Source organism: Hylobates moloch, unplaced genomic scaffold (genome assembly GCF_009828535.3).
Source record: "Hylobates moloch isolate HMO894 unplaced genomic scaffold, HMol_V3 SCAFFOLD_21, whole genome shotgun sequence".
Lineage (NCBI taxonomy): Eukaryota > Metazoa > Chordata > Mammalia > Primates > Hylobatidae > Hylobates > Hylobates moloch.
The window spans coordinates 242706-270176 of NW_026652296.1; the positions used below are offsets into that span (position 1 = coordinate 242706).

Sequence of the window (27471 nt, forward strand, 5' to 3'; positions counted from 1 at the left end):
GCACCCTCCATCAGAACACAAATTAAACTGCATCAAACCGTCCACAGCCTGTCACAGCATCGAACTCTCCCAAGGCAGGGACCGTGACTTCTCATGGCCAGCACCTACCGCCCCCCAAGCCCCTGAGCCTGGAAGCACAAGTGACTCCACACAAGCAGCTGCGTGAGGGCGGCCCACCTGATGGGAAAGCTGTGCCCAGAGGCCGGGCTGCCCCCACCAGGACTCACCACAGCCCAGGGTTCTTTGGGTTCTTCAGACGAGACTTTTCCAAAATGGCCCGTGCCCGAGTAAGCTGCCCAATCTTCTCCTCCAGCCGAGAGAGCAAAAGCCACAGGGGTGTGGAGTGGGGACACTTCTTCAACTGCAACCAATAAGTAAGAGAGCAGCTCAGGTGGTGTCTATGAAGAACTGGGACACAGCCATGCCCAGCTTCTCATCTGCAGTGGGTGAGCGAGTGCCTCAGGGCTGCCATGTCCATGGAAAAACACCCCTCACACTCTGCATTTGTGGGTTTACAGGTGTGCGGTGGTGCTGTGGACCTATGTACACAGGTCTGTATGCACCTGCCTTTACTTTAGGTGTGCCACACTCTGCACTTCTGAGCAGTGTGTGCAGCTTCATATAAGGAAAAGCACAGAACTCAGTTAGGGGACCAGGGTTTGGGTCCTGAGTCTGCAGCTGCATCAGCTGTAACCCCAGCCCTCCACATCTCCTCAGAGGTGAAGGGCAACGACCCTGCACCAGGGGGCTGAGTTTTGTGAATGCCGGGTCAGCTGCAGCCCCAGGGTGCAGGCAGAGACGTACCCCCTGGTTATAGGCTTCCCGCGCCCTCTCCATCATCTCCTTCTGCTCCTCGATCTGCCCCTTCATCATCCACAGCTTGGGGAAGTCCTCATAGTGCCGCAGGGCCTCCTCGCACAGATCCTGGGCTGCCCTGATGTTGTCTTGCACCCACTCCAGCTTCACAGACTTCATGAACACCTGTGGGGCAGACATGCACTGTCATGCAGGGCATCGGCTCCAGGGTACGTACTTCATGGTACGCTCATCCTTAACACTGTTACCTGCAGTATTGTGTGTACTTCTGTAAGCTTTTCATAGCCCGTTTGTGTACACAAAAGGTGGGGATAAATATATGTTTTGTTTTTTTGAGATAGAGTCTCGCTCTGTCACCCAGGCTGGAGTGTAGTGGCGCAATCTCGGCTCACTGCAAGCTCCGCCTCCCAGGTTCAAGCAGTTCTCCTGCCTCAGCCTCCCAAGTAGCTGGAACTACAGGCGCCCGCCACCACACCCATCTAATTTTGTATTTTTAGCAGAGTTGGTCAGGCTGGTGTCGAACTCCTGATCTCGTGATCTACCTGCCTTGGCCTCCCAAAGTGCTGGGATTACAGGTGTGAGCCACCGCACCCAGCCGTATGAACTTTGTTGTTGTTGTTGTTGTTGTTGAGACAGTTTCCCTCTTGCTGCCCAGGCTGGAGCGTAATGGTGATCTCGGCTCACCGCAAACTCTGCCCCCGGGTTCAAGCGATTCTCCTGCCTCAGCCTCCCAAGTAGCTGGGATTACAGGCATGCACCACCACGCCCGGCTAATTTTGTATTTTTAGTAGAGACAGGGTTTCTCCATGTTGGTCGAGCTGGTCTCAAGCTCCCACCCTCAGGTGATCCGTCCGCCTTGGCCTCCCAAAGTGTTGAGATTACAGGCATAAGCCACCAAGCCCAGCCATATGAATGTTTTAAAGTCACATCACAAAGATGAGTGTGCTGTGGTCTCATCCGCCTGCCGTCATCTCACTCCCATCACCACCCGAGCCAGGCGTGGGGCCCGCGTGTGCACACCATGCAGCCCAGATGGCCCAGCCCTGCCTGTCACTGCATACCCGGGCGGTGGGGGCACTGCTCCGCGCCTTGGCCAGCAGCCTCCGGGCCCGCTCGTACTCATCATTCTCGGACTCCAGCTTCACGGCTGCCAGCCATATCTCCTCACTGTTGGGGTTGGCCTGGAGGGCAAGTACAGCAGCGTCAAGAGGGGTCAGAACACAGGGACCAGCGCCTGATCACACTTAATCAAAAGCAGGCAGGCAGGAACCGAGCCAGGCCTTGCTCTGCTGCAGGATTAGTCTGGTCCAAGCCCTTCCCAGGGAGATGACAGAGCAGACTCCAGTGCAAGAATCCGGACTCACCTGGAAACACACAGGCCCATGTTCACTCTGGTACAGTGAGGACAGCGAGCAGGCCGCCAAAACACTCGAGCAATAATGGGGGTGGGTGCAGGGCCATCATATCCAGGATCCACCCACACCCTCTCAAAGCCCCTGAATGGGTCGCTCACATCCTATACTGGCAGACTCACCACACGCAACCTCGCTCTTTCCCTTGAGCTTGATGAAAGGAAGCCAGCTGTCCTGTCCTCATGAGCCCACATGGGCAGGAGAGAGGACTCCCAGGGTGCCACTGGCATGTGGAGAAGGTGTCTACATGCCAAGGAGGCTCACACAGCCCAGAGCCCAGTGGACACGCAGGCTCTGCCCTCAAAGCCTCCCCAGGGCTGGTGCCCAGGGCTGTCTGAACGCATCCTAATCAGCACAGCCGCCTAAGAGAGCGAGTGGAAGGAAAGCCACCTGACAAGCAGAGAGCGGGCAGGTGGAGGGGACGCTGCAGTTACTCACAGGAGTGATGCCATCTCAAACAGGCAGCTGAGAGCAAAAGGTTAAACCCAGGCCAGTCCCCTCTCATGGTATTTGCTCAAAGAAGGGCACACTCTATGATAGCCTGAGCTACAGTAACAGACTTTTATATAGCATTCTATAGCTTATTAAAAAGTGTGTCATAAAGTATTAGGATGTTATATGTGAAAATAAAGACAAGGTACTTAAAAAAAACACACACGCACCCCTCATGACAACCAGGCACCCTCAGGCCTGGCTCAGTGAGGCTGTCTGAATGCGTCCATTCACATAAGGGCGCTCTCAGCCCGTGTGACCCCGTGCTCCATGTTCTGAAACATTTACCCGTGGTCACAGTGAGTGGGGGGACCGAGAGGGAAGGATCTGCCAGGTGGGCTGCTGTCCTGCTCTCAGGCCCCTTCACGGCCCCTGCTCCTGTGGAGCAGCCCCTGGACTCCAGTGCACCCCAACCACAACACGTGCCACGTTGTATGTGGGAGATTTTCAGGCCCCAGTCAGGCCCCACGTCAGGTCCTGTGTGCACAGGCCCCTCATCGCACAGGCGACCCTCACCCACCTGGAAGGCCAGGGCCAGGATGCTCCTTGCTGCGGGCACATCCCCTGCCAGCCACTTGGACTTGGCGCCCATGAGCCACAGCACCTCCGCTTTGGGGCAGTGGGCCACAGCCCTCTGCAGGAGTGCTTCCAGGGACTCCCTGCAAGATAGAGGCCACGGTCACCAGAGTCAGGGCCATAAACCAGAACACACACCACACTCAGCCATGGCGTGGGCGCGCCAGAAAGACAGTTACTGCTCCAAAGTTCGATGCTATAAATGATTGACCAGATTTTACGATGGGGAGAGTGTGGGGAAATCTTTCCTCTCCATAAAGGTTCTAAAATCAACTACTGAAGAGGGTTCTACAAAGCAATGTATTGTTTAAATAGCAGAGCTGGAGAGACGAACTTCACAAGAGAGCCTTTTACAGCCGTGTGTCCTGGAAGCAGCAGTAACTTCAGTCTGTGACAGGGGAGGCCTTTTCATCTTGAACCACAGAGCACAAGCACACCCTGGACCCACTGATAAAGATTATGATCCCAGGTTGACTCTCCTGGCATCCAAAAGAATTATCTCATAGGAAGAAAGTGTTTTCAGGTCACTATTGGGCAAAACTGCCAGCCTTGGGCATCAAGTCTGACGCTCCTGGACTCTCACGTGGCCCACCACCCTCAGTCACATCAATGACCCCTTTGGGCCTCAGTGAGTGCGACAGCAAGACAAAGTGACCACACACAATCACACTGTGTGGAGCAAGGGCCAGCAAAGCAACCGTGCTCTCCAGAGGACCAGCTCCCCAGCACTGCTGCCTCCCCTCATCCCTGCAAGCTCATCCCTGCGAGCGTGCACTGGGGAGAAGGCAGGGCAGCCGTAGGGCACTGCCCACTGTGCCCAGGGGTCAAGGGCAGCAGTTCATATTCAGGTCACGGGCCGAGAGACCTCAGCCTACACCTGGCACTGCCCTGTTCTTCACTCAAACTGCCACAGGTGACCTTCTACAGAGGGCCACCATGAGAGCCATTCCAAAACGTCCCCAGAGGAGATCACTCCGAAACACCAGACCAGCTGGTGGGCATGGGGAGGGGGCCAGGACTTCAGGAGGACACATGGAAAGACGTCCTGAAGAGGTTGAGATTAAATCACACCAGAAAAGGAAAGAGACAATGGCTCAACATTCTCAGCTGTGGCCCCAGTGAAACCAGCAGGGCCGGTCCTCACCTGGTACAGGGAGCATCACCCGAGGACCTGGGAGAGGACGGACAGAGGGTGCGTGGGGACACGAGCCCAATGCCCTTGAGAGCTACCCATTTAAAACAATAAACTGCAACGCCAAATTTAATCAGCATTTACAGCCAATAAAGCAAAGCTGAAAGATGTTTTCAATTAAAGAGTACAGTTAAATAAAATTGTCAAGGACCTCCTCTGAGCACAAAAACCAGTCAAAACCCAAAGCCAGCACAGCTTAAATGGAAAACATGCCTGCCTGAGCCCAGATGCTGCCCCACCCACTGCTGCAGCCAGTGCTCGGCCATGGGCCAGTGCTCGGCCGTGGGCCACGCAGGCTCCAGCCTCAAGTCTACACCCAGGCCGCTCCTCAGGCTACAGGACACCTAGCGGGACGGGCCCCCTGGGTTCTTTGGTATCTCAACTAGAAAGCAGTATTATCGCCGTCCCAGAAGGGGCTATAAAGATGGGTCCAGTTGCAAAGTCCCAAGTGCCATAAAATCCTTCATCACGACCAGAGGGCCAGACCTCAAATGGGCACAAGACTGGATGAGCAGACATGAGAGTTTTAAATTCAGGGCTACACAAATAGAGCTGAAGGTTTCATTAGCGCCCTGGGGCAGGCGGGTCCCACCACATACCGAGTGCCATGGTTCTTCTCGAAGTACGCGGCACGCAGCCACACACTCTTCTTGCTGGGGAACACCTGCAGGGCGTAGGCGTAGATGGCTCGTGCACACTCCAGGGCATTGTGGGCTACACACTAGAACAGAGAGACAGACATGAGAATGGGCAGCCCAGCACTGGACACAGAACAAGTGGCCTGATGCCCTCCCCGGCCTCATACGATTCTCAAAGATGACATCTGCTAGAAGGTGTACCACAGGGTTTTATCTAGTTAGAACCACAATCCAGGCCAATTGCGGTGGCTCACGCCTGTAATCCCAGCACTTTGAGAGGCCAAGGCGGGTGAATCAGCTGAAGTCAGGAGTTTGAGACCAGTCTAACCTACATGGTGAAACCCTATCTCTACTAAAAATACAAAAATTAACCAGACGCAGTGGCATGCGCCTGGAATCCCGGCTATTCGGCAGTCCGAGGCAGGAGATTCGCTCGAACCCAGAAGGCAAAGGTTGCAGTGAGCCGAGATCACGCCACTGCACTCCAGGCTGGGCGGCAGAGTCACACTCTGTCCTCTCCCCCAGAAAGAAAGCGGAACCACAATCCAGGACTGGGAAACCTACTTCTGGGCACAGAAAACACTGTAGTTCTTACTCCAGCATCACAGCACTTTGAAAAACAGCTGCGCTCACTCCAGTGTACATGAAAGAGACAAGCCTAAGGATGAGGACGAGAAACAAGAACACTGAAAAAGGGGCACATGGGGCTGCCTGCTGCTTCCTTGGCCTGCGAGAGGTGCACGAGTCACTAGCTGCAGGTGATGGAGGTGTGCGCGCGCGCGCACACACACACACACGGGGCTGTGGCCAAGGCATATGCATACGTGCACGCACACACACGCACACACACACGGGGCTGTGGCCGAGGCATATGCATACGTGCACGCACACACACGCAGACACAGGGCTGTGGCTGAGGCACAGGCACACGTGCACACACGCGCGGGGCTGTGGCCGAGGCATAGGCATACGTGCACGCACACACACGCACACACAGACGGCTGTGGCTGAGGCATATGCATACATGCACACACACACACACACACACGGGGCTGTGGCCGAGGCATATGCATATGTGCACGCACACACGCACACACAGACACGGGGCTGTGGCCGAGCCCTACGCACATGCACGTGCACACACACACGGGGCTGTGGCCCAGGCATATGTACGTGTGCACATACACACACATGCTGTAACTGCAGATCAAACATATTGGTTTCTTTTTTAAAAATCAGGTGTAGTGGCCATGGCGGTGGCTCACGCCTGTAATCCCAGCACCCTAGGAGGCCAAGCCAGGTGGATCACCTGAGGTCAGGAGTTCGAGATCAGCTTGACCAACATGGTAAAACCCTGTCTCTACTAAAAATACAAAAACTAGCTGGGCATGGTGGTGCATGCCTATAATCCCAGCTACTTGGGAGGCTGAGGCATGAAAATTGCTTGAACCCAGGAGGCGGAGGTTGCAGTGCGCCAAGATTGTGCCATTGCACTCCAGCCTGGGCGACAGAGAGAGACCTTGTCTCAAAAAAAAAAAAAAAATTAGGTATAGTATATATTTACCATGATAAAAAGTTACATTCATTAGAAACCTGTAAAAGACAAGTGAATACAAAGAGAAAAAACCCAACCACTCCAACAGAACTACAGTAAACACAGTTCTATTTTCTTCAGGCTTTTTTTTCCCTATACTCAAGAATGATTTTATCTCTTGGTTAGCATCAACAACAAAAGAAAACAAAAAAGCCAGTCACCATTTGCAGCGCTAAAGCCTCTGGGGGTTCGTCTGACTGGCGATCATGTCACCTGGAGACTCACTGGGCCGGGTTCAGACATTTCCCACTCAGCCTCACACAGGGACAAGTCACCATCTTCTGTGCCCTACAGATGCTGAAAGGATTTTTTTGTTTTTTTAAGACAGAGTCTCGCTTTGTCACCCAGGCTGGAGTGCAGTGGTGCGATCTCGGCTCCCTGAAACCTCCACCTTCCCAGGTTCAAGCAGTTCTCCTGCCTCAGCCTCCCAAGTAGCTGGGATTACAAGCGCCTGCCACCACACCCGGCTAATTTCTGTATTTTTAGTAGAGACGAGGTTTCACCATGTTGGCCAGGCTGGTCTCGAACTCCTGACCTCAAGTGATCCACCCGCCTCGGCCTCCCAAAAGTGCTGGGATTCCAGGCATGAGCCACTGCGCCCGGCCGCTTAAAGGATTCTTGTACCAAGAAGGAGTTTGTTGCTGAAGGTAAGTGAGAGGCCACCAGGAACCGGGTCAGGAACAAAGTTTTGCAACTGTGAACATGACAATGGTGAAGATCTGGACTGGCAGCTCAAAGCTGTCCAAGTCCCCACACAGGGGCACCCAAGAACACTTCCCAGAGGAACAGCTGCCTTCTACGAGAGGAAGGGACAACAGTGAGCCTCCCAGTGTTAAGGACTCCCAGCATGAAAACGGGTAAGGAGAAGGAAAAGGAGTGGGGATGTCACTGAGATTTCTTCACTCAGACCTGATGCCTCCCAAGTCACATGGCTTCGGTCTGACTCAACCAGCACAGAAACCAGCAAGGGCCCAGCCTCGGGCACTGTGTCCTGACCAGGAGCATCTGACGGGTCAGGGAGGATGCCAGTGAGGGTCAGGCCCTGGATAGAGCACTCTGGTCTATGCCCCTCTCTGTGATTTCTGATCCAAGTCCTGAGGGTTGGTGACAAAGCATTTCAGACTCTCCATCGCCTCCTCGGACCTTCACGAGCAACCCAAGAGTGGCCCGAACACCCAGAGGATCAGGTGATGCTGTGCCCAGGGCCCTGGTGTCCGGGAGGGAGGCAGCACCACAGCACACTCCAGGGCCCAGAAAACACTGTCCTTACTCCAGCATCACGGGCACTTTGAAAACAGCTGTGCTGACTCCAGTGTACGTGAAAGAGATGACAAAATCATAAGAGAAAAACAGGCCGGGCGCGGTGGCTCACGCCTGTAATCCCAGCGCTTTGGGAGGCCGAGGCGGGCGGATCACGAGGTCAGGAGATCGAGACCACGGTGAAACCCCGTCTCTACTACAAATACAAAAAAATTAGCCGGGCGTGGTGGCGGGCGCCTGTAGTCCCAGCTACTCGGAGAGGCTGAGGCAGGAGAACGGCCTGAACCCGGGAGGCGGAGCTTGCAGTGAGCCGAGATCGCGCCACTGCACTCCAGCCTGGGCGACAGAGCAAGACTCCGTCTCAAAAAAATAAGTAAATAAATAAAATAAAAGGACACAGAGACAACGGGTGAGACTGGGTCTTGCTGTCACTCAGGCTGGAGTGCAGTGGCGCAATCACAGCTCACTATGGCCTCGAACTCCTGAGCTCAGGTGATCCTCCCACCTCAGCCTCCCGAGTAGCTAGGACTACAAGCGTGCACCACCGTGCCTGGCTTTTGTTTCTGTAAAGACAGTGTTCTGCCATGTTGCCCAGGCTGGTTTCAAACTCCTGAGCTCAAGCGATCTGCCCGTCTCGGCCTCCCAAAGTGCTGGGATTACAGGTGTCAGCCCCCGTGCCCAGCCTGTGGGTGCAATCTGAGTAAGGTCTGAAGTTACCTGTCCCAACATCAATTTCCTGATGTTGATAACTGAGCTATGGCTGTGTAAGAGAATGTCCTCTTTTAAAGAAATACACACCAAAGTGTTTAAAGGTAAAGGGCATCACATCTGCAACTCATTCATTGTCAAACAGTTCCAGAAAAAAAAATAAGAGTTAAGTGCATGAGAGTGAACAGAAGAAGAAAGCAAATCTGCGGCCGGGCGCGGCGGCTCACACCTGTGATCCCAGCATCGTGGGAGGCCGGGCGCAGCAGCTCACGCCTGTGATCCCAGCACTCTGGGAGGCCAGGAGAGCGGCTCACGCCTGTGATCCCAGCACCGTGGGAGGCCGGGCGCGGCGGCTCACGCCTGTGATCCCAGCACTCTGGGAGGCCAAGGGGGGTGGATCACGAGGTCAGGAGATCAAGACCATCCTGGCTAACACGGTGAAACCCCGTCTCTACTAAAAATACAAAAAATTAGCTGGGCGTGGTGGCACGTGCCTGTAGTCCCAGCTACTCCGGTGGCTGACGCAGGAGAATGGCGTGAACCCAGGAGGTGGAGGTTGTAGTGAGCTGCGATAGCGCCACTGTACTCCAGCCTGGGCGACAGAGCAAGACCCCGTCTCAGATTAAAAAAAAAAAAAAAAAAAGTTTTCAAATAGCCTAGTTATAAGGTGCCTGCTGTTCCCACAAGCAGAGACTCCATATTACGGACAAAGGCCCCTGTTGCCAACTCACACTGTCGGCATCCTCCATCCAGGTATGCTTCCGATCTTCCTCCTCAATCCCAATCCCAATCACGGCACGCATGACGGCCTGGCAGGTGGCCACACTCCCAGCCCTGTCACATTCCTCGGCATCCTGAAAGAGGAACACAAAACTTATTTTTGATTTTGGAAATCAGAGCTGCAGATTCCCAATGGGGAGCAGGCGTTCCTGAATGGTTAAAACTGACAGACATCAGCACAAGATGCTGACACTGCCTACTGGGGATCTGAGGAAGTGAGTCTACTGCATGCCAATCAGAAAAAACAATAGAGAAATGTCACAAAGGATGTAGGCACACTGTTCACTGCAAAATAAAAATGCAAACAACTTTTAAACATGTGAAAAGAAATGTAAAGCCTTTTTTTTTTTTTTTTTTTAAGAGACAAGGTCTCAGCCAGGTGCGGTGGTTGACACCTGTAATCCCAGCACTTTGGGAGGTCAAGGAGGGTGGATCACGTGGTCAGGAGTTCGAGACCAGCCTGGCCAACCTGGTGAAACCCTGTCTCTACTAAAAAATAAAATACAATAATTAGCCAGGCATGGTGGTGGGTGCCCGCAATTCCAGCTTACTCAGGAGGCTGAGGCAGGAGAATCACTTGAACCCGGGAGGCGGAGGTTGCAGTGAGCCAAGATCACGCCACTCCACTCCAGCCTGGGCAACAGAGCAAAACTATGTCTCGGAAAAAAAAAAAGAGAGAGAGAGAGTCGAGGTCTCTCCCTGTCACTGAGGCTGAAGTGCTGTGGTACAATCATAGCTCAATGCGGCTTCCAACTCCCAGGCCCAAGGGATCCTCCCACCTCAGCCTCCTGAGTAGCACAGACATGCACCACCATGCCCATTGTTACATTATGTTTCATAGATACAGGGTCTCCTTATGTTGCCTAGGCTGGTCTTAAACTCCTGGTCTCAAGTAACCCTCCTGCTTTAGCCTCCCAAAGTGCTGGGATTAATGCATGAGCCACCACACTCAGCCCCTATTCTTATTTTCAACATGTTAATTAAACTATTCTAAGTACCATTTTGCACGTATCAGATGAGCAACATTGAAACATTTGCTGACTGGCTCACTTGGTGAAGGGGGGCATAAATCTTATACTGCAAAGAAGCACATATCTCTGTGGACGGCAATTTCTCATTCTCTATCCAAATAAAACAGGCACCTATTTGACCCAGCAGTTCTACTTTAAGGCATTCATGTGACAAATATATTCCCACGTGTGCAAGACAATGCATCTCCCAACAAGAGACCGATAAGTCAGCTAGAGCAACAGCGTGCAGGAGCACAGGCACCACTGTGGCGTGCCAACCTGGGGGACCACGACATGAGCGAGCAAAGTGTGACAGGAGCCACATGCCTCCCAGACCCTCCCAGGGCCCCGCCAGCACCAGAAAACCATCCCAGACAGAAAGCAGAACCAAGAGCAAGGATCTGAGGCAGAGACGCTGGCACGAAGGTCAGTGGTGAGAAGAATGCATGGGGCAAGGACGCAGCACCCAGACCCTCAGGGCCTGCAGCAAAGGTGCTGGCTCTTCCTCCATGTACAGTTTCTACTGAATGCAAACTGCTTTTGAACCACGGTAAAGTCAAACCATGAGAAGTCAGGGACCATCTGTATTTGCAAATCATGTCTCTGATAAGTGACTATATCCAGAATATATAAAAACATCTCTTACAACTCAATAATAAAACAACAGACAAAAATAATACATAGACCATAATAAAGACACAATCCAATGTAAAAGTAGGCAAAGGATTTCAATACCTCCATGCTACAACATGGAGGAACCCTGAAAACACGCTAAGTTAAGGCCAGTCACAAAAGAGCACGTGTCGTGTGATTCCACTCACAGGTGGCCCCCGGTGTGGGACGATGCAAAAGCCACACACGTTCAGTAGAAGCAACACTGTGACTCAAACCATCACGCTGTTTTTTCACTTTCATCATAGCATTCAATACGTTACGTGAGTTATTCAACACCTTACGTTCAACGACTTTGCCCAACTGTAGGCTAAGGTAGGTGTTCTGAGCATGTTTAACGTAGGTAGGCTAAGCTGTAAAGTTCAGTAGGTTAGGTGTATCACACGCATTTTATTTCATTTTATTTATTTTTTGAGACAAGAGTCTCGCTTTTTCGCCCACACTGGAGTACAGTATCACGATCTTGGCTCACTGCAACCTCTGCCTCCGCCAGGTTCAAGAGATTCTCCTGCCTCAGCCTCCCGAGTAGCTGGAATTACAGGTGCCCGCCATCATGCCTGGCTAATTTTTTTGTATCTTTAGTAGAGACAGGGTTTCACCATGTTAGCCAGGCTGGTCTCCAACTCCTGACCTCAAGTGATCCACCCGCCTCAGCCCCGCAATGTGCTGAGATTATAGGCGTGAGCCACAGCACCCAGCCTCAAATCCATTTTAGACTTATGATATTTTCAACTTACAGTGGGTTTATCAGGATATAAGCCCCTAAGTTGAACATCTGTAAATAAAATGTCCACAAAAAAAATGTATAGAGAAAGAAAGTAAAAAAGCAAGGTTAGACAGGCACAGTGGCTCACGCTTGTAATCCCAGCACTTTGGGAGGCCGAGGCAGGTGGATCATCTGAGCTCAGGAGTTTTGAGACCAGCCTGAACAACATGGCAAAACCGCGTCTCTACAACAAATAGAAAAAAATTAGCCAGGTGTGGTGGCGCACGCCTGTAGTCCCAGCTACTCAGGAGGCTGAGGCAGGAGAATTGCTTGAGCCCAGGAAGCAAATGTGGCAGAGAGCCAAGACTGATTGCGCCACACACTCCAGCTTGGGAGACAGAGACCCACTCTGTCTCAAAAAAACAAAAACAAAAAGGCTACAGAGGTATATAAATGGGGAGCAACAACTCATGGATACAGGATTTTTTTCTGGGGTGATGAGAAAGTTCTAAGATTGTGGTGATAGATGCATAGCTCTGTGAATGTACTAAAAAACACTGAATCGTAAACTTTAAATGGGTGGATTCTATAGAATGCTAATTCTAGCTTAATAAACTGTCATAGGCTGGGCATGGCAGCTGATGCCTGTAATCTCAACACTTTAGGAGGCTGAAGTGGTAGGATTGATTAAGGTCAGGAGTTTAAGACCAGCCTGGGCAGCATAACAACACAAAAAATAAAAATAAAAATATTGGCCAAACAATGTGGCACATGCCTGTAGTCCCAGCCACTTGGGAGGTTAAGGTGGGAGGATCGCTTGAGCCCAGGTCAAGGATGCAGTGAGCCATGAATGCACCACTGCACTCCGGCCTGAGCAACACGGCAAGACCCTGTCTCGAAAGAGAAAGAAAAGAAAAGAAAAGAAAAGAAAAGAAGGAAAGAAAGAAAGAAAGAAGGAAGGAAGGAAGGAGAGAGAGAGAGAAAGAAAAAGAAAGAAAGAGAAACAAAGAAAGAAAGACAAACTGTTATAAAATAAAACAGAAAATAGTAATTTCATTATTTATTTTTCTTGAGAGAAACATAACTCAGTGGGGTGACCCCTTAAAAGAAGGCATTAGAGGGAACTCAAGCCCTACTTCCTGAGTTAGATGATCTTTGGAAACTTTTCTATAGCCTTAAGTCTACAGACAAAGATAAAAGACAGGGAAGACCAAGGCGGGCAGATTGCTTGAGGTCAGGAGTTCGAGACCAACCTGGCCAACATGGTGAAACCGTGTCTCTTCTAAAAATACAAAAATTAGCTGGGTATGGTGGCGGGTGCCTGTAACCCCAGCTACTCAAGTGGCTGAGGTAGGAGAACTGCTTGATCCCAGGCGGTGGAGGTTGCAGTAAGCCAAGATCGTGCCACTGCACTCTAGCCCTCTAGCCTGGGTGACAAAGCGAGACTCCCTCTCAAAAAAAAAAAAAAAAAAGCATGTGGGGAACAGGGGAAGAGTAAAAGATGCCATGAGACTTCCTGTCCTCCTCTCTTAGGTGTATCATTTCTACCAGCAAAGAAATGCAGTCGGGCGTGCATGCACTGAAAGGGCTTCCGAAGTGTTCACCCCAAGACGAACTCCAGGCCTGAATCCCTCAAGAGCGACATGCCCAGGTCCCTCAGGGCCCATCCACACCTGTGCCTGCTTCTGGTTCGGCGCAGGACTCCCCAGTACCATCCAGCAGCCCCCAGTCCTGCGTGGGACTCTCACGTGCGGCATGTACACTGTTAAAGCAGACACCACGACACCCGCCTGCGGCCCACCTGGATCCACTGCTCGCGGTTGATCTCCACACCGTTGGCCCGCAGCGAGGTGATGGCTCGGTCGATGATCTTCTCCACCATCTGCGTGTTCCCATTGGCTTCCTCCAGCTTAGCAGCCGTGATCCAGATATGTCGGTCTGTAGGAATGTTCTCCCGCGCCTTGTTCAAGACCTTGCGGGCATTTTCATAGGTCTCCAGCCTTGCCAGAGCAAGCCAGAGCTATACGGAGAGGACACCAGAAAAAGGAGAGGACGCTGTGCTGGGGGTACAGCTGCAGGCCAGACAGCGACCCACCCTCCAGCGTGGCCACCATGTTCTTTCTTAGCTCTCGAGAACCATTTGAACATGGCCTGAGAAGTGTTCACAGCAGCACTTCTCACCTGACCAACTGTTCCTTTATGCTTCTGACTCATTTAGTGACTCTGGTGAGCATCAAAAGATTCTCAGTTGAATGTTCACAAACACAGCCTTCAGGCACACAGCACGCCAGACCTGATACCAGGGGCTGGCACAGATGAGCAGGATGAGGCTACTGCCCTCACAGGCTAAACACCCAGAAGGGTGTTCAGCCTCCTGAAGTTCCCAGACCCTTGGCTCTGCAGCATTCCATCCCTAAGATGTGTATGGGCTTTATTCATTTTTATGTAAATAAAATAAGATTAATGTTGTTTGGAGAATTTCACAATTCCCCTTAGGATAATTAAAGACATACTAGGTATCATAAAACCAAGATTAAAAATCACTGCACAGAATGCTGTGAACTGGAATGCTTAAAACCAAAGAAATCCCACTTGGCTTGGAGGCAAAGGGCAGTCATGTGGAGCTGACAGAAAGCAATGTTTCTATCACCCCGCCACCTTCGGCTCCCACAACACACTCTGGGCTGATGAGAGAAAACGGCCCCTGAGAGAGTGCCCAACAGAGAATTTTCTGTAGTGGTCAGATATGAGCTAAGATTCTCTCTGAGCACAACTAGCGGAGGCCACTGACCACCCTGCCTAGCGGCCGTATACAGAACGGCATCCTGGGGTTCCACACGGCCTTCTGCTCCCAGAAACTGCAGCCGGAGTGAGCTCAATGCTCCACTTACATCATCACTTCCAGACACGGAACCTGGGCTCAGGCCTCGGCCACTCTGGGCTCTGGTGGCCCTGAGCCCGCCAGACTCACCTCCACACTGGTGGGGCAGCACTCCACAGCTCGGCTCAGCATGATTCTAGCATCTTCAGGCTCTTCCAGTTCAACAGCTGCTTTCCACAAGCGAACCGAGTTTGGAACATGCTCGAGGGCTAGAAAAGGTCAAACAAGAAACCACGTCACAGAAAAGGAGATAAAAGCAGGAGGCTCACGTGGTGAGCATGCTGCTGGTCAGGATGAGACGGACTTCCCTGGTTGACAGTCAGGGACTGCACACCTGCCCTTTATGTGGCTTCTTTCAGGTCTGGGGCAGACAGAAACAAGGACAAACAGAGCATCTTGTGGTAGCAGAAAGCAAGGAAGTGACTGAAGACTGCCGGGGTCACATCAACAGGACTCAGGAAACCAGCAACAACGGGAATGAACCTCAAAAACATGCTGAACAAAAGAAACCAGTCCCAAAAGAGTTTATACTGTACAACTCCCTTTATGTGACGTTTGAAAACAGGCAAAACTAATCTTGGTAAAATAAGTCAGAAGCATGACTGCCAACAAATGGGGATAGTGTGGATTGATTGAGAGGCACCAGGGGACTTTCTGTGGGGATGGAAATGTTTTTGTTTTTGTTTTGAGATAGAGTCTCATTCTATTGCCCAGGCTGGAGTGCAATGGCACAATCTCAGCTCACTGCTACCTCCGCTTCCTGGGTTCAAGAGATTCTCCTGTCTCAGCCTCTGAAGTGGCTGGGACTATAGGTGTGCACCACCACGCCTGGCTAATTTTTGTATTTTTAGTAGGGACAGGGTTTCACCATATTGGCCAGGCTGGTCTCAAACTCCTGATCTCAAGTGATCTGCCCGCTTCAGCTTCCCAAAGTGCTGGGATTACGGGCGTGAGCCACGGCGCCCGCCCTGGAAATGCTCTATGCCTTGGTTGAGTGTGGGTTACACAGGTACATGCACTTGTGAAGACATCAAACTGCACACTTAAGATCTACGTAATTCACTTCAAATATTTATGAAAAAATGCCAGTGTCTGAAATACCTCTTTTTTTTTTTTTTTTTTGAGATGGAGTCTCGCTCTGTCGCCAGGCTGGAGTGCAGTGGCATGATCTCGGCTCACTGCAACCTCTGCCACCTGGGTTCAAGCGATTCTCCTGCCTCAGCCTCCCAAATAGCTGTGAGTACAGGCATGCGGCCACCATGCCCAGCTAATTTTTGAAATTTTAGTAGAGACAGCGTTTCGCCATGTTGGCCAGGATGGTTTGATCTCTTGACCTCATGATCCGCCCGCCTCGACCTCCCAAAGTGCTGGGATTACAGGCATGAGCCACCATGCCCGATCTAAAATACCTCATTATTACATGTTTTCCCTTAAACAAAAATAACTAAAACTTTTTTTTTTTTTTTGAGACAGAGTCTCACTGTGTCCCCAAGGTTGGAGTGCAGTGGCGTGATCTCAGCTCACTGCAAGCTCCGCCTCCCGGGTTCACGCCATTCTCCTGCCTCAGCCTCCCGAGTAGCTGGGACTACAGGCGCCCGCCAACACGCCCGGCTGTTTTGTATTTTTAGTAGAAACGGAGTTTCACCATATTAGCCAAGATGGTCTCCATCTCCTGACCTCGTGATCCGCCCGTCTCGGCCTCCCAAAGTGCTGCGATTACAGGCGTGAGCCACCGCGCCTGGCCTAAAAATAACTAAAACTTAAAAAAAATTCAAGAACAAACTAGAAGAGACTCCTACTGGACAATGATCGGAGAGTCTGAAGGTCAATAAGCATATTAAGAATATTACCTGCAATGTATTCAAACCCATGAAATACCACAGCATTCAAAAGCTCATAACAAAGCTCCAAGAGACCATTAGTCACCTTTGGAGAATGCTAGAGAACCAACTCATCATCCCGAAAGTTGAAGGGAAACAAATCCAGTATCTATTCTGTCTTTCCCAAATAAACTCAGAATAACCAAATCATGGATATAGGAAAGTTCTTCTTTTTAGAATAATTCTGGCAATAAAAGCAAAAAGAGTGACCTAATTATAATGTCTCCGTTTTGCACACCCTAATGAAGGAACAGATGCGGGCACGGGTCACCAGCCACTGCCAAAGGCAGGAGCTGAAAGGCTGTGGAGAACTCCATGAAGGACACTGGGGCCACTGAGCACTGGCAGCCTCTGCAGCTCCTGACGCTGCTTGCATTGCCACGAATACTTCCTTGATAAAAAAAAAAAAAAAAAACACAAAGCTTACTCTTACGAGTCTCCAAATCTACCTTCCAATTTACAAGAGGGTACAGGAAACAGAGGATACAGGAAACGAGACCCACATGAAACAATCTCACGGCTGCAGTGAGCAAACCCCGATGTGAGGAATCTCAAGGAAAAACAACCCAATTCCATCAACAAACCCAGAGAAGACATCAACCAAACGGCAATGTTCAGACTTTGCTTAGATCCTGATTCAAACCAACTGTGTGTACATGTGGTTATGTGTGCATGTGCCCATGCAGGTACTGACACGACAGCTGGAAAAACATGAACACAGCAGACAATTAATGATGTTAAGAAATTAGGCCGGGCCAGGTGTAGCCCGTAGCTCACGCCTGTAATCCCAGCACTTTGGGAGGTCGAAGCGGGCAGATCACCTGAGGTCCAGGAGTTCGAGACCAGCCTGGCCAACACAGCGAAACCTTGTTTCTACTAAAAATACAAAAATTAGCCAGGTATGGTGGCATGCATCTGTAATCCCAGCTACTGGGGAGGCTGAGGCAGGAGAATCGCTTGAACCCAGGAGGTGTACGTGCAATGAGCTGAGACTGTGCCACTGCACTCTAACCTAGGTGACAGAGAGAGACTCCAACTCAAAAAAAAAAAAAAGAAAAAGAATATTAGGCCAGGCAGCTGATTGTGGTGGCTCACACCTATAATCCCAGCATTTTGGGAGGCTGAGGTGGGAGGATCGCTTGAGCCCAGGAGTTCGAGACTAGCCTGGACAACATGGCAAAACCCTGTCTCTACAAAAAAAAATACAAAAATTAGCTGGGTGTGGTGGCATGTACTTGTGGTCCCAGCTAGCTGGGAGGCAGAGGTGGGAGGATCACTTGAGCCCAGGAGGTGGAGGTTGCAGTGAGCCAAAACTGCACCACTGAACTCCAGCTCCAGCCTAGGCAAAAGAGGGAGACTCAGTCTCAAAAAAAAAAAAAGAAGAAAAGTGCAGGGCAGGGCAGGGCAGGGGAGGGGAGGTGGGGAGGGGAGGGGAGGCGGGGAAGGGAGAGGGCAAGTGAGCTAGCTACGCTCTCCTGCAGGTACCTGCTCTCCTGCTGAGAAACAGCCCCAGGCTGGCTGTGAGGCCCTGGCAGGGAATGAACACTCAGCTAAGAAACATAAAATGACTGAGGAACCTGCTGCCCATTCCAGGTGTTACTGACAGACCAAGCCACAAGGTTGGGCAGATGCAGCAGTGGCCTCATAGGGTGGAAATGGCACCCAGGAGATGGTGTGGAAGGGAGGCAGGTGCAGCACAGCTGCCTAAGCCACGGGGCAGATGCCTCCTACACTGGTGGCTGCTCAACCCTTTCCTCCCTCAGCCCACACTTACAACCTCTAGGGAGTTCCTTAGGATCAAGGGACTGAGAAGGCAAAAGTCTGTTGTGGTTTACACATGGTTCTGCACAGCACACTGGCCCTGACACCCTGGCCTTATTATCTGGATGCCCACTTGACCAACTGAAAGACAGCCAGAAGACAAAGCTATGTGAATTCACTGGTTCAGGCAGAACATGGTCTTACCATGCGCCCTTCACTCAGAGCCATGGCCTGGCAGCCCAGTAGGACGCCACAAATGCTGTGAATAGACACCAATCCCGGCTGCATCTCACAGCCAGAACACACGGGTCTAGGAATAAACAGTAATGTCTGAATGGCTCAAGTCTCGTCTCCGCTGCCACAAGTCCCGTCTCCGCTGCCACGAGTCCCGTCTCTGCTGCCACGAGTCCCGTCTCCGCCTCTTTGGACCCTCCTGTCAAGAGAGTTAGTCCAAAGGCCGGGTGCGGTGGCTTACATTTGTAATCCCAGCACTTTGGGAGGCCAAGGCGGGTGGATCATGAGATCAGGAGTTTGAGACCAGCCTGGCCAACACATCCCTATTAAAATGATGGCCAAACCCCATCTCTATTAAAAATACAAAAATTAGTCAGTTGTGGTGGCAGGTGCCTGTAATCCCATCTACTTGGGAGGCCGAGGCAAGAGAATTCCTTGAACCCAGGAGGCAGAGGTTGCAGTGAGCCGAGATCGCACCACTGCACTCTAGCCTGGGTGACAGAGTGAGACTCAGTCTCGGAAAAAAAAAAAAAAAAAAGAGTGAGCTAGTCCAAAGGGAGTATGTGCCAACCAGGGTGCAGGCCACAGCTCCCTCTGGCCTCCTCATGTACCAGCCCTGGCTGGAGAGGCTAACCCTGACTCCCAAAGTGAGACTGAGTTGCTGCCACCCACTGTGGGAGACTATCTAGAAGCCGGTCCTGAATATAGTTTACTATTTCTGCTTCTACCAGTAAAAGTTAATGGGAACTACAGCCACCAAAAAAGCAAAACTACCAACAGGTCGGACCCTTTGGGGATAAAGATATGGGTCCTGGCTGGGCACAGTGGCCCACATCTGCAGTCCCAGCATTCTGGGAGACTGAGGTAGGAGGGTCACTTGAGCCCAGGAGTTTAAAACCAGCCTGGACGACATAGGGAGACCTCGTCTCTACAAAAAATTAAAAACTTAGCCAGGCATGGTGGCATGTCCCTGGAGTCCCAGCTATTCAGGAGGCTGAGACTGGAGGATAGTTTGAGTCTGGGAGGTTGAGGCTCCAGTGACCTATGATCATGCCACTGCACTCCAGCCTAGGCAACAGAGCAAGATCCTGTCTCAAAATAAAAATTATCTGGGCATGGTGGTATCTACCTGTGGTCCCAGCTACTCAAGAGCCAGAAGCAGGAGGATCACTAGAGCCCTGGATGTTGAGGCTGCAGTGAGCTGATTGCAACACTGCTCTCCAGCCTGGGCAATAGGACGAGGCTCTGTCTAAAACAAAAAAAAGATTTGGGTTAACTCATCCAGGTCAAGAACCCTGACCATGCAGGGTGATAGCAGAGGGCAGGGCAGTAAAGAAAGAAAGTCCTAACCTCCAACCAGGCGACCAGGCACAGAGAGAAGACACGGAAAGACACAGCTGTTTTTCCTGTGCACTCTCACCTCGCCTGCGTGGGAGATGAGTGCTCTATTTGTCTAAATATGAACTACTTCCCTTAATACTTTGTATATTGGTGGAAATGAACTTCACGTCTCTAAAGAACAAAATATTCATGTGGGACTCAATTTATGGAGTCATTAACTTACGACTCCCAGGACTCTGTGTCTTCAAGTTTTGGGAGAGAGCTAACGTATTTCCAATGGTATCTCATCAGAAGCCCACAGGCATGGCACTAAAACCAACCAGGTCACCTTCCCCAGGTGCTTTCGGAAGCCACACGGCACACCACGATACAATGGCCTTCAAGGAGTGTAACTTTATGAGCAGAAGGGGAGGAAGCACCACAGCCAGCCAACGTATGTGGAGGAAGCACACACCCCGAAGTTGGCCTAGAACAGGAAAAGAATATTCTGAATGCTAGACACAGCCAAGAAGACGTGACCGTGCAGAGGCCAACATGCTCTCCGGGGGCCACGTGACTGCAGGGAAGACCCTCGACCTGAACTGTGCCATTCCTGTGCCCCCAGAGGGACACGCTGGCGATGGCCGCTGAAGGATGCCACGCTTCACAGGCCAGAGCATACGGCTTTAGTGTAAAATAACTCCACTTCCACACATCTGCATTAACTAGCGGAGTACACGGCATGTGAGTGCGTTACTGTAGGGGAGCCGCCAGCCGGGCCTCGCCAGGGCACTCTGCACATGGGACACCCCACCCTGGCCAGGAAGCTCACATGCTGCACCCTCCCCAATCCTGAAAGCCCTCTTCCCTTTTACAGAGGAAGACATGGAAGCTCAGAGGCCAAGCACCATGCCTAAGGTTACTCAGCCTCCTCAGGTCTCAAGATCAGCACCCAAAACGCCTATTCTCCCAACAGAGGACTAAGATGTCAGCTCAGCCCAACAGCGACCCAGAGCTCACAGAGACCATGCACTGCCAGGCTTCCTGGCTGGCAGGTGTCCTAAGTCACCGGTGGAGGCTGTCATCTTAATTTCAAAAACCAGACCCTTCAAGCAACGTGTAAGTGTTCACTAATAACCAAATGAAGCAGTGCTGGGCTTCACCCCAGGAAAAGAATACGGTTTTTGGAAACACTCTTGGGAAAGGGCAGGCCAGGACCAGTATTAGGGGCTGCGGCAAAGGCCATCCTGGAGACCCTGGGTTCCTTCCACCTTAGCCCAGCTTCTCTGCCTGAGAGAGCAGAGCCAGGAGGCCACTCCCTGAGAGGACAGCCGTGGAAACACAGTCCCTCAACACTCCCCGAAGGCCCCCTCCTCCAGCAGCATACTCCCATCTCCAAATCCAAACCAACTGGAACCGAACCCAGACAATCTGGTGGTGAGCAGGGAGTGGCCACAAAGACATTCATGATCATTCATCAAACTGTGGCAGGAAGAATTCAATAGAGCTTTTCTAAGTAAACAATACTAATTACCCAGACTTTCATGGGCTCTTCATCAAAGAACTATTTCTTCCTAGCTGAAAAAAGATAAACTGATTTCTACAAACCAAGACAGGTGCTAACTTTCTGTTCCTGGCCTCATTATAAGAGGCTGTCTCTGGCCGGGCGCAGTGGCTCACGCCTGTAATCCCAGCACTTTGGGAGGCTGAGGCGGGTGGATCACGAGGTCAGGAGATCGAGACCATCCTGGATAACACAGTGAAACCCCGTCTCTACTAGAAATACAAAAAAAATTAGCCAGGCCTAGTGGCGGGTGCTTGTAGTCCCAGCTGCTCAGGAGGCTGAGGCAGGAGAATGGCGTGAACCTGGGAGGCAGAGCTTGCAGAGAGCCGAGGTCGTGCCACTGCACTCCAGCCTGGGCAGCAGAGCGAGACTCTGTCTCAATAAAAAAAAAAAAAGAGGCTGTCTCTGAGCATTCACTGAGCAGCTGGGCTGCGGTGAAGAAACCAGCCCCGACAGAGGAAAGCACGTTCACATGTGAGTGCACAGGGTCAGGGGAACGTGAGTCACAGGCAAGCAGCCTTCACCTGTCTTCCAACAGACGTGGACAGTAGGTGAATGAAACTGTATTTGATACGGGGCTTTCTACCCAAGAGCCCTCATCTGCATGGTCCTATCAACACAGAAGCCTCAACGGGATATTTCACTTAAACACATTTGAAAAAACCAGAGCTGGAAAGCTCTCACTGAAAACTGCCCTTGATTCCACAAAATACACCTTATTTTTCCTAGGCTATAAATTCAGGAAGAATAGGCTGGATGCGATGGCTGATGCCTGTAATCCCAGCTCTCTAGGAGATCAAGGCAGGAGGATCACTTGAGGACAGGAGCTTGAGACAAGCTTGGACAACACAGCAAGATCCCATCTCTACCAAAAATTAAAAATAGCTGGGCGTGGGGGTGGCACCTATACTCCCAGCTGTTTAGGAGGCTAAGCTGGGAGGATCGCCTGAGCCTGGGAGGTGGTGGTTGCAGTGAGCCAAGATCGCGCCACTGCACTCCAGCCTGGGTGACAGAGCAAGACGCTGTCTCAAAAAAAAAAAAAAAAAAAAATCAGACCGGGCACAGTGGCTCATGCCTGTAATCCCAGCACTTTGGGAGGTCGAGGTGGGTGGATCACTTGAGGTGAGGAGTTCAAGACCAGCCTGGTCAACACAGTGAAACCCCGTCTCTACTAAAAATACAAAAATTAAGCAGGGGTGGTGGCAGGTACCTGTAGTCCCAGCTACTCAGAAGGCCGAGGTAAGAGGATTGCTTAAACTTGGGAGGCAGAGGTTGCAGTGAGCCAAGATGGTGCCATTGCACTCCAGCCTGGGTGACAAAGTGAGACTCCATCTCAAAAAATAAAAAAAAATAAAAAAAATAAAAGGCCGGGCACAGTGGCTCACGCCTGTAATCCCAGCACTCTGGGAGGCCGAGGCGGGCCGATCACAAGGTCAGGAGATCGAGACCATCCTGGATAACACAGTGAAACCCCGTCTCTACTAAAAATACAAAAAGAAATTAGCCAGGCGTGGTGGCAGGTGCCTGTAGTCCCAGCTACTCGGGAGGCTGAGGCAGGAGAATGGCGTGAACCCGGGAGGCGGAGCTTGCAGTGAGCCGAGATCATGCCACTGCACTCCAGCCTGGAGGACAGAGCAAGACTCCATCTCAAAACAAAAAACCAAAAACAAAAAAAAAGAAGCCACCTGCACAGATTAGCTTCAGAACAGCCCCCTGACTAGCACTTGTTCTGGACCCAGTTCAAGAGCAGCATCTACTACACACTTCCAGGGACAGGAGAAACAGTACTCCTTTTATGAATCCACAGTAAGAAAAATAAACAAACTACCCACAAAAGCTCTATCCTGGCAGGAATCCCTGGATGGAATCAGGTTCCCTGGTAGGCACACCGTCTGTCATTATCTGACCTGAGCTGACGGCACACGGTGCCTCACAGGAGCAGGAGGCACAGCCTTGTCAGCAGCGGGAAAGAGTTCAATCAACGTGTGGCTCTGGTGCCTTCTCAGGAGAGAAAATGAGTAACATCCACAAAGGGTCTGCACATGCCAGGTGCCGGCTCAGCTCTTCACACAGACAATCTCCAGAGCCCCAGGACACAGGCTTTGAGCTACTATTGTTCTCACCCTGCAGATGAGGGAAGCCTGGACCACAGAGTGACCACCCAACGCATCCAAGATCACACACTGGAAAAAGGCAGGAGTGAGGGCTCAACCCAAGCATCCCTTCCAGGATGGGAACTCGCCCACCACAGTCTCCCTCCCCCATGGGGGTCCAAGGGCAGAGGCAACCCAACCTGAGCAAAGGCCTGAAAAACATCCCTGGTCCCTTATCCACTCTCTCCAAAAGCCTGAGTTAGGAGCAGGAAAGCTGCTGAGAGGAGGGGCCCCAAGGAGGGAGGCTCACCTTTCCGAAGAACCCGCTTCTTTGCACGAATGTCCGTTTCCAGCTCTGCTGCTCTGATGTAAATCCTGACAGACTGTGGGAGATGACGGACAGCTTGGGCTACCACGGCCTTGGCTGTGTCCCCAGGCTGCAACCTGGCTGCTTCCAGCCAGACATCTTCACTCTGTGAGGCAAGAGATAAGACCAATAAGGCTCAGTGCAGGCTGGAAGCCACAGCAGGGCAGCAGGCACAGATCTCCAGAGCAGATCCTCGGGCCCCAGATTTTACAAAAGCCAATCAGCTCAGCCTCTAACACACCTGCACCAGAAGTCGCCCCCTTATAACCACACGCGGGAACATGGCTACCATATGTCTGACTGAAAAACACCTAATGGCTGGGCGCGGTGGCTCATGCCTGTAATCCCAGCACTTAAGGAGGCCGAGGCGGGTGGATCACGAGGTCAGGAGTTTGAGATCAGCCTGGCCAACATGGCAAAACGGTGTCTCTACTAAAAATACAAAAATTAGCCCGGTGTGGTGGCGCATGCCTGTAATCCCAGGTACTCAGGAGGCTGAGGCAGGAGAATCGCTTGAACCCGGGAGGCGGAGGTTGCAGTGAGCTGAGATCACGCCACTGTACTCCAGCCTGGGCAACAGGGCGTGACTCAAAAAAAAAAAAAAACAAACAAACATAAAACACCACTTTGTGAAAAGAACATGATTTGCCTTCAGGACAACTCCACGGACAAAGCAAAGACTGCGCATGTGCTCGGGTTATTCTTGTTTTTTTTTTTTTGAGACAGAATCTCGCTCTGTCCCCCAGGCTGGAGCGCAGTGGCGCGATCTCAGCTCACTGCAACCTCCGTCTACCGAATAGCTGAGATTATGGGCACCTGTCACGACGCCTGGCTAATTTCCGTATTTTTAGTAGAGACAGGGTTTTGCCATGTTGGCCAGGCTGGTCTCTAACTCCTGACCTCAAGTGATCCACCCGCCTCAGCCTCTCAAAGTGCTGAGATTACAGGCATGAGCCACCATGCCTGGCCACCATTAGGTGGGTGAAGAGCTGACCAACTGAGCTCTTTATAATGAAGCTTAGCCTGCCATTAAACCAGTGGTGGATTCAGGCGTGGTGGCGGGCACCTATAGTGCCAGCTACTCTGGAAGCTGAGACAGGACAATGGTGTGAACCCGGCAGGTGGAGCTTGCAGTGAGCCGAGATGGTGCCACTGCACGCCAGCCTGGGTGACAGAGCGAGACTCCGTCTCAAAAAAAAACAAAAAAACAAAAAAAGGTGGTGGATTAGCCTTCACTCCATGTGCAAACAAGCAGGGAAAAGCCCTTGGCTGCTTTTCACATCCTCCCCCAGCCTGTCCTATCATCTGTAGTTTCAATACTAAAAGACAGAGATTTGCTCTAACGAGTTTACTCCCGTAGGGGACCCAATCACGCAGCCTCCCAGGAAACGCCTCACAGCACGCCTCACCTTGGGGCACATCTCTGTCCCCTTCATGATAAGGTTCCGAGCTACTTGTAGCTTCCCAGTGACTTCTTCCAGGCGGGCTGACGCAATCCAGGCTGGCGGGTGATGAGGGTTCGTCTCCCGAACAGACTTGAGGAGCAGTCGCGCCTTCTTGATATCACTATGAGAGGGAGAGTGCACACGGCATCAGGCCATACTGTCAGGGGTGCACCCGAGACCGGGGACGAAGGCACCCACTTCACAGTCACAATGTAAGAACTATCAGTCCTGATGTCCTGAGTTACACAAACCAACTCAAAACTTCAGTGCGCACTATTCCAAGCCTGTTTAGCCTCCCCGCAGACAAACGCTGAGAACCGAAGGTCCAGACAGGACATGTGGGACACAGCCGGCTGCTTTCCCGCCCAGCACAGGCAGGGACTTGCAGTATCATATGTAACACATTTAGTGTATGCAATGAATGGATACAGATACATTTCAAATGGAAAAACCAAACTACTCCACTTTATATTTCTTAGAACCACCATGTCACATTTTGACTGCATACTGTCCATATAAAATCCAAAATATCCTAGGCAACTAGAGTCTCCATCCCAGCCCAGCGATTCTGCAAAGCACTCACTTGATGTCTCCTCCGTGTGTCGGGATCATGGAATTTAAATCCGTCAGGTAGCCTTTGGGGTCAACGACGGTCTGTCCACTCACGGAGTCAGACACCTGTGAGACAGGCCAAGCTGAGAGTCAGCTGGACGTGACCAGGTGCAAAACAAAGTTCTCAGAGGGTCCCTGGAGCCCCTCCCACAATCCTGAGAGAGTAGTCAGAAGAAGAAAGAAAACAACCTTCATTTCACTCAGACAACACCTTGTGATAATAACACTGTATGGAAAAAGACCTTTTTTTTTTTTTTGAGACAGAGTCTCGCTCTGTTGCCCGGGCTGGAGTGCAGTGGCATGATCTCGGCTCACTGCAAGCTCTGCCTCCCAGATTCACGCCATTCTCCTGCCTCAGCCTCCCAAGTAGCTGGGACTACAGGCACCTGCCACCACACCCGGCTAATTTTTTGTATTTTTAGTAGAGACAGGGTTTCACTGTGTTAGCCAGGATGGTCTCGATCTCCTGACCTCGTGATCCGCCCGCCTCGGCCTCCCAAAGTGCTGGGATTACAAGCGTGAGCCAGTGCGCCTGGCCAAGATCTATATTTTTATTTATTTTTTTGAGACAGAGTCTCACTGTTACCCAAGCAGGAGTGCAGTGGCAATCACAGCTCAGTGCAGCCTCCAGCTCCTGGGCTCAAGGAATCCTCCTGCCTCAGCCTCCCAAGACTCTGTCTCTACAAAAAAACGTGTAATTTTTGGCCAGGTGTGGTGGCTTACGCCTGTAATCCCAGCACTTTGGGAGGCCAAGGTGGGTGGATCACAAGGTCAGGAGTTCGAGACCAGCCTGGCCAGGATGGTGAAACCCCATCTCTACTAAAAATACAAAAATTAGCCAGGCGTGGTGGCACGCCTGTAGTCCCAGCTACTCAGGAGGCTGAGGCAGGAGAATCACATGAACCTGGGAGGCAGAGGCTGCAGTGAGCTGAGATCACGCCACTGCCCTCCAGCCTGGGTGACAGAGCAAGACCCCATCTCAAAAAAAAAAACAAAAAAACAAAAAAATAAAACTTAAAATTTTTATTAAAAAATAAAGAATAGAAAGCAGGGTCTCTGACAAATATCTGTACAACTGTTTTCACAGCAGCATTATTCACAATAGTCAAAAGGTGAAAGTGGTCCAAGTGTCCATCAGCGAATAAACAGGTCAGTGAATGCAGTCCACACACACCAAAGAGTCAAGTCTCATCCTGCCTTAAACAGAGAACATGCTGGCCGGGGCGCCGGGGCTCATTCCTGTAATCCCAGCACTTTGGGAGGACAAGCCACGCGAATCACTGGAGGTCAGGAGTTCGAGACCAGCCTGGCCAACATGGTGAAATTCCCATCTCTACTAAAAATACAAAAAATCACACTTCTAATCCCAGCATCCTGGGAGGCTGGGGCGAGTGGATCACGAGCTCAGGACATCGAGACCATCCTAGCCAACATGATGAAATCCCGTCTCTACTAAAA

The 27471-nt window shown here is 51.4% G+C and overlaps 1 protein-coding gene across 1 annotated transcript in view; it reads right to left on the reverse strand.

The window, feature by feature from the left end:
• Positions 1-27471, reverse strand: part of PRPF6 (pre-mRNA processing factor 6) — a 48943-nt gene that overhangs the window by 5110 nt on the left and 16362 nt on the right. Inside the window, exons 7-17 of the mRNA XM_032142921.2 lie at positions 25985-26079; positions 25366-25522; positions 23900-24062; positions 14828-14946; positions 13658-13876; positions 9420-9542; positions 5088-5209; positions 3241-3379; positions 1878-1997; positions 805-981; positions 228-361 (exon numbers count right to left, since the gene is read on the reverse strand). Of these exons, the coding sequence (XP_031998812.1) occupies positions 228-361; positions 805-981; positions 1878-1997; positions 3241-3379; positions 5088-5209; positions 9420-9542; positions 13658-13876; positions 14828-14946; positions 23900-24062; positions 25366-25522; positions 25985-26079 (1568 nt within the window). The remainder of the gene's footprint in view (positions 1-227; positions 362-804; positions 982-1877; positions 1998-3240; positions 3380-5087; positions 5210-9419; positions 9543-13657; positions 13877-14827; positions 14947-23899; positions 24063-25365; positions 25523-25984; positions 26080-27471) is intronic.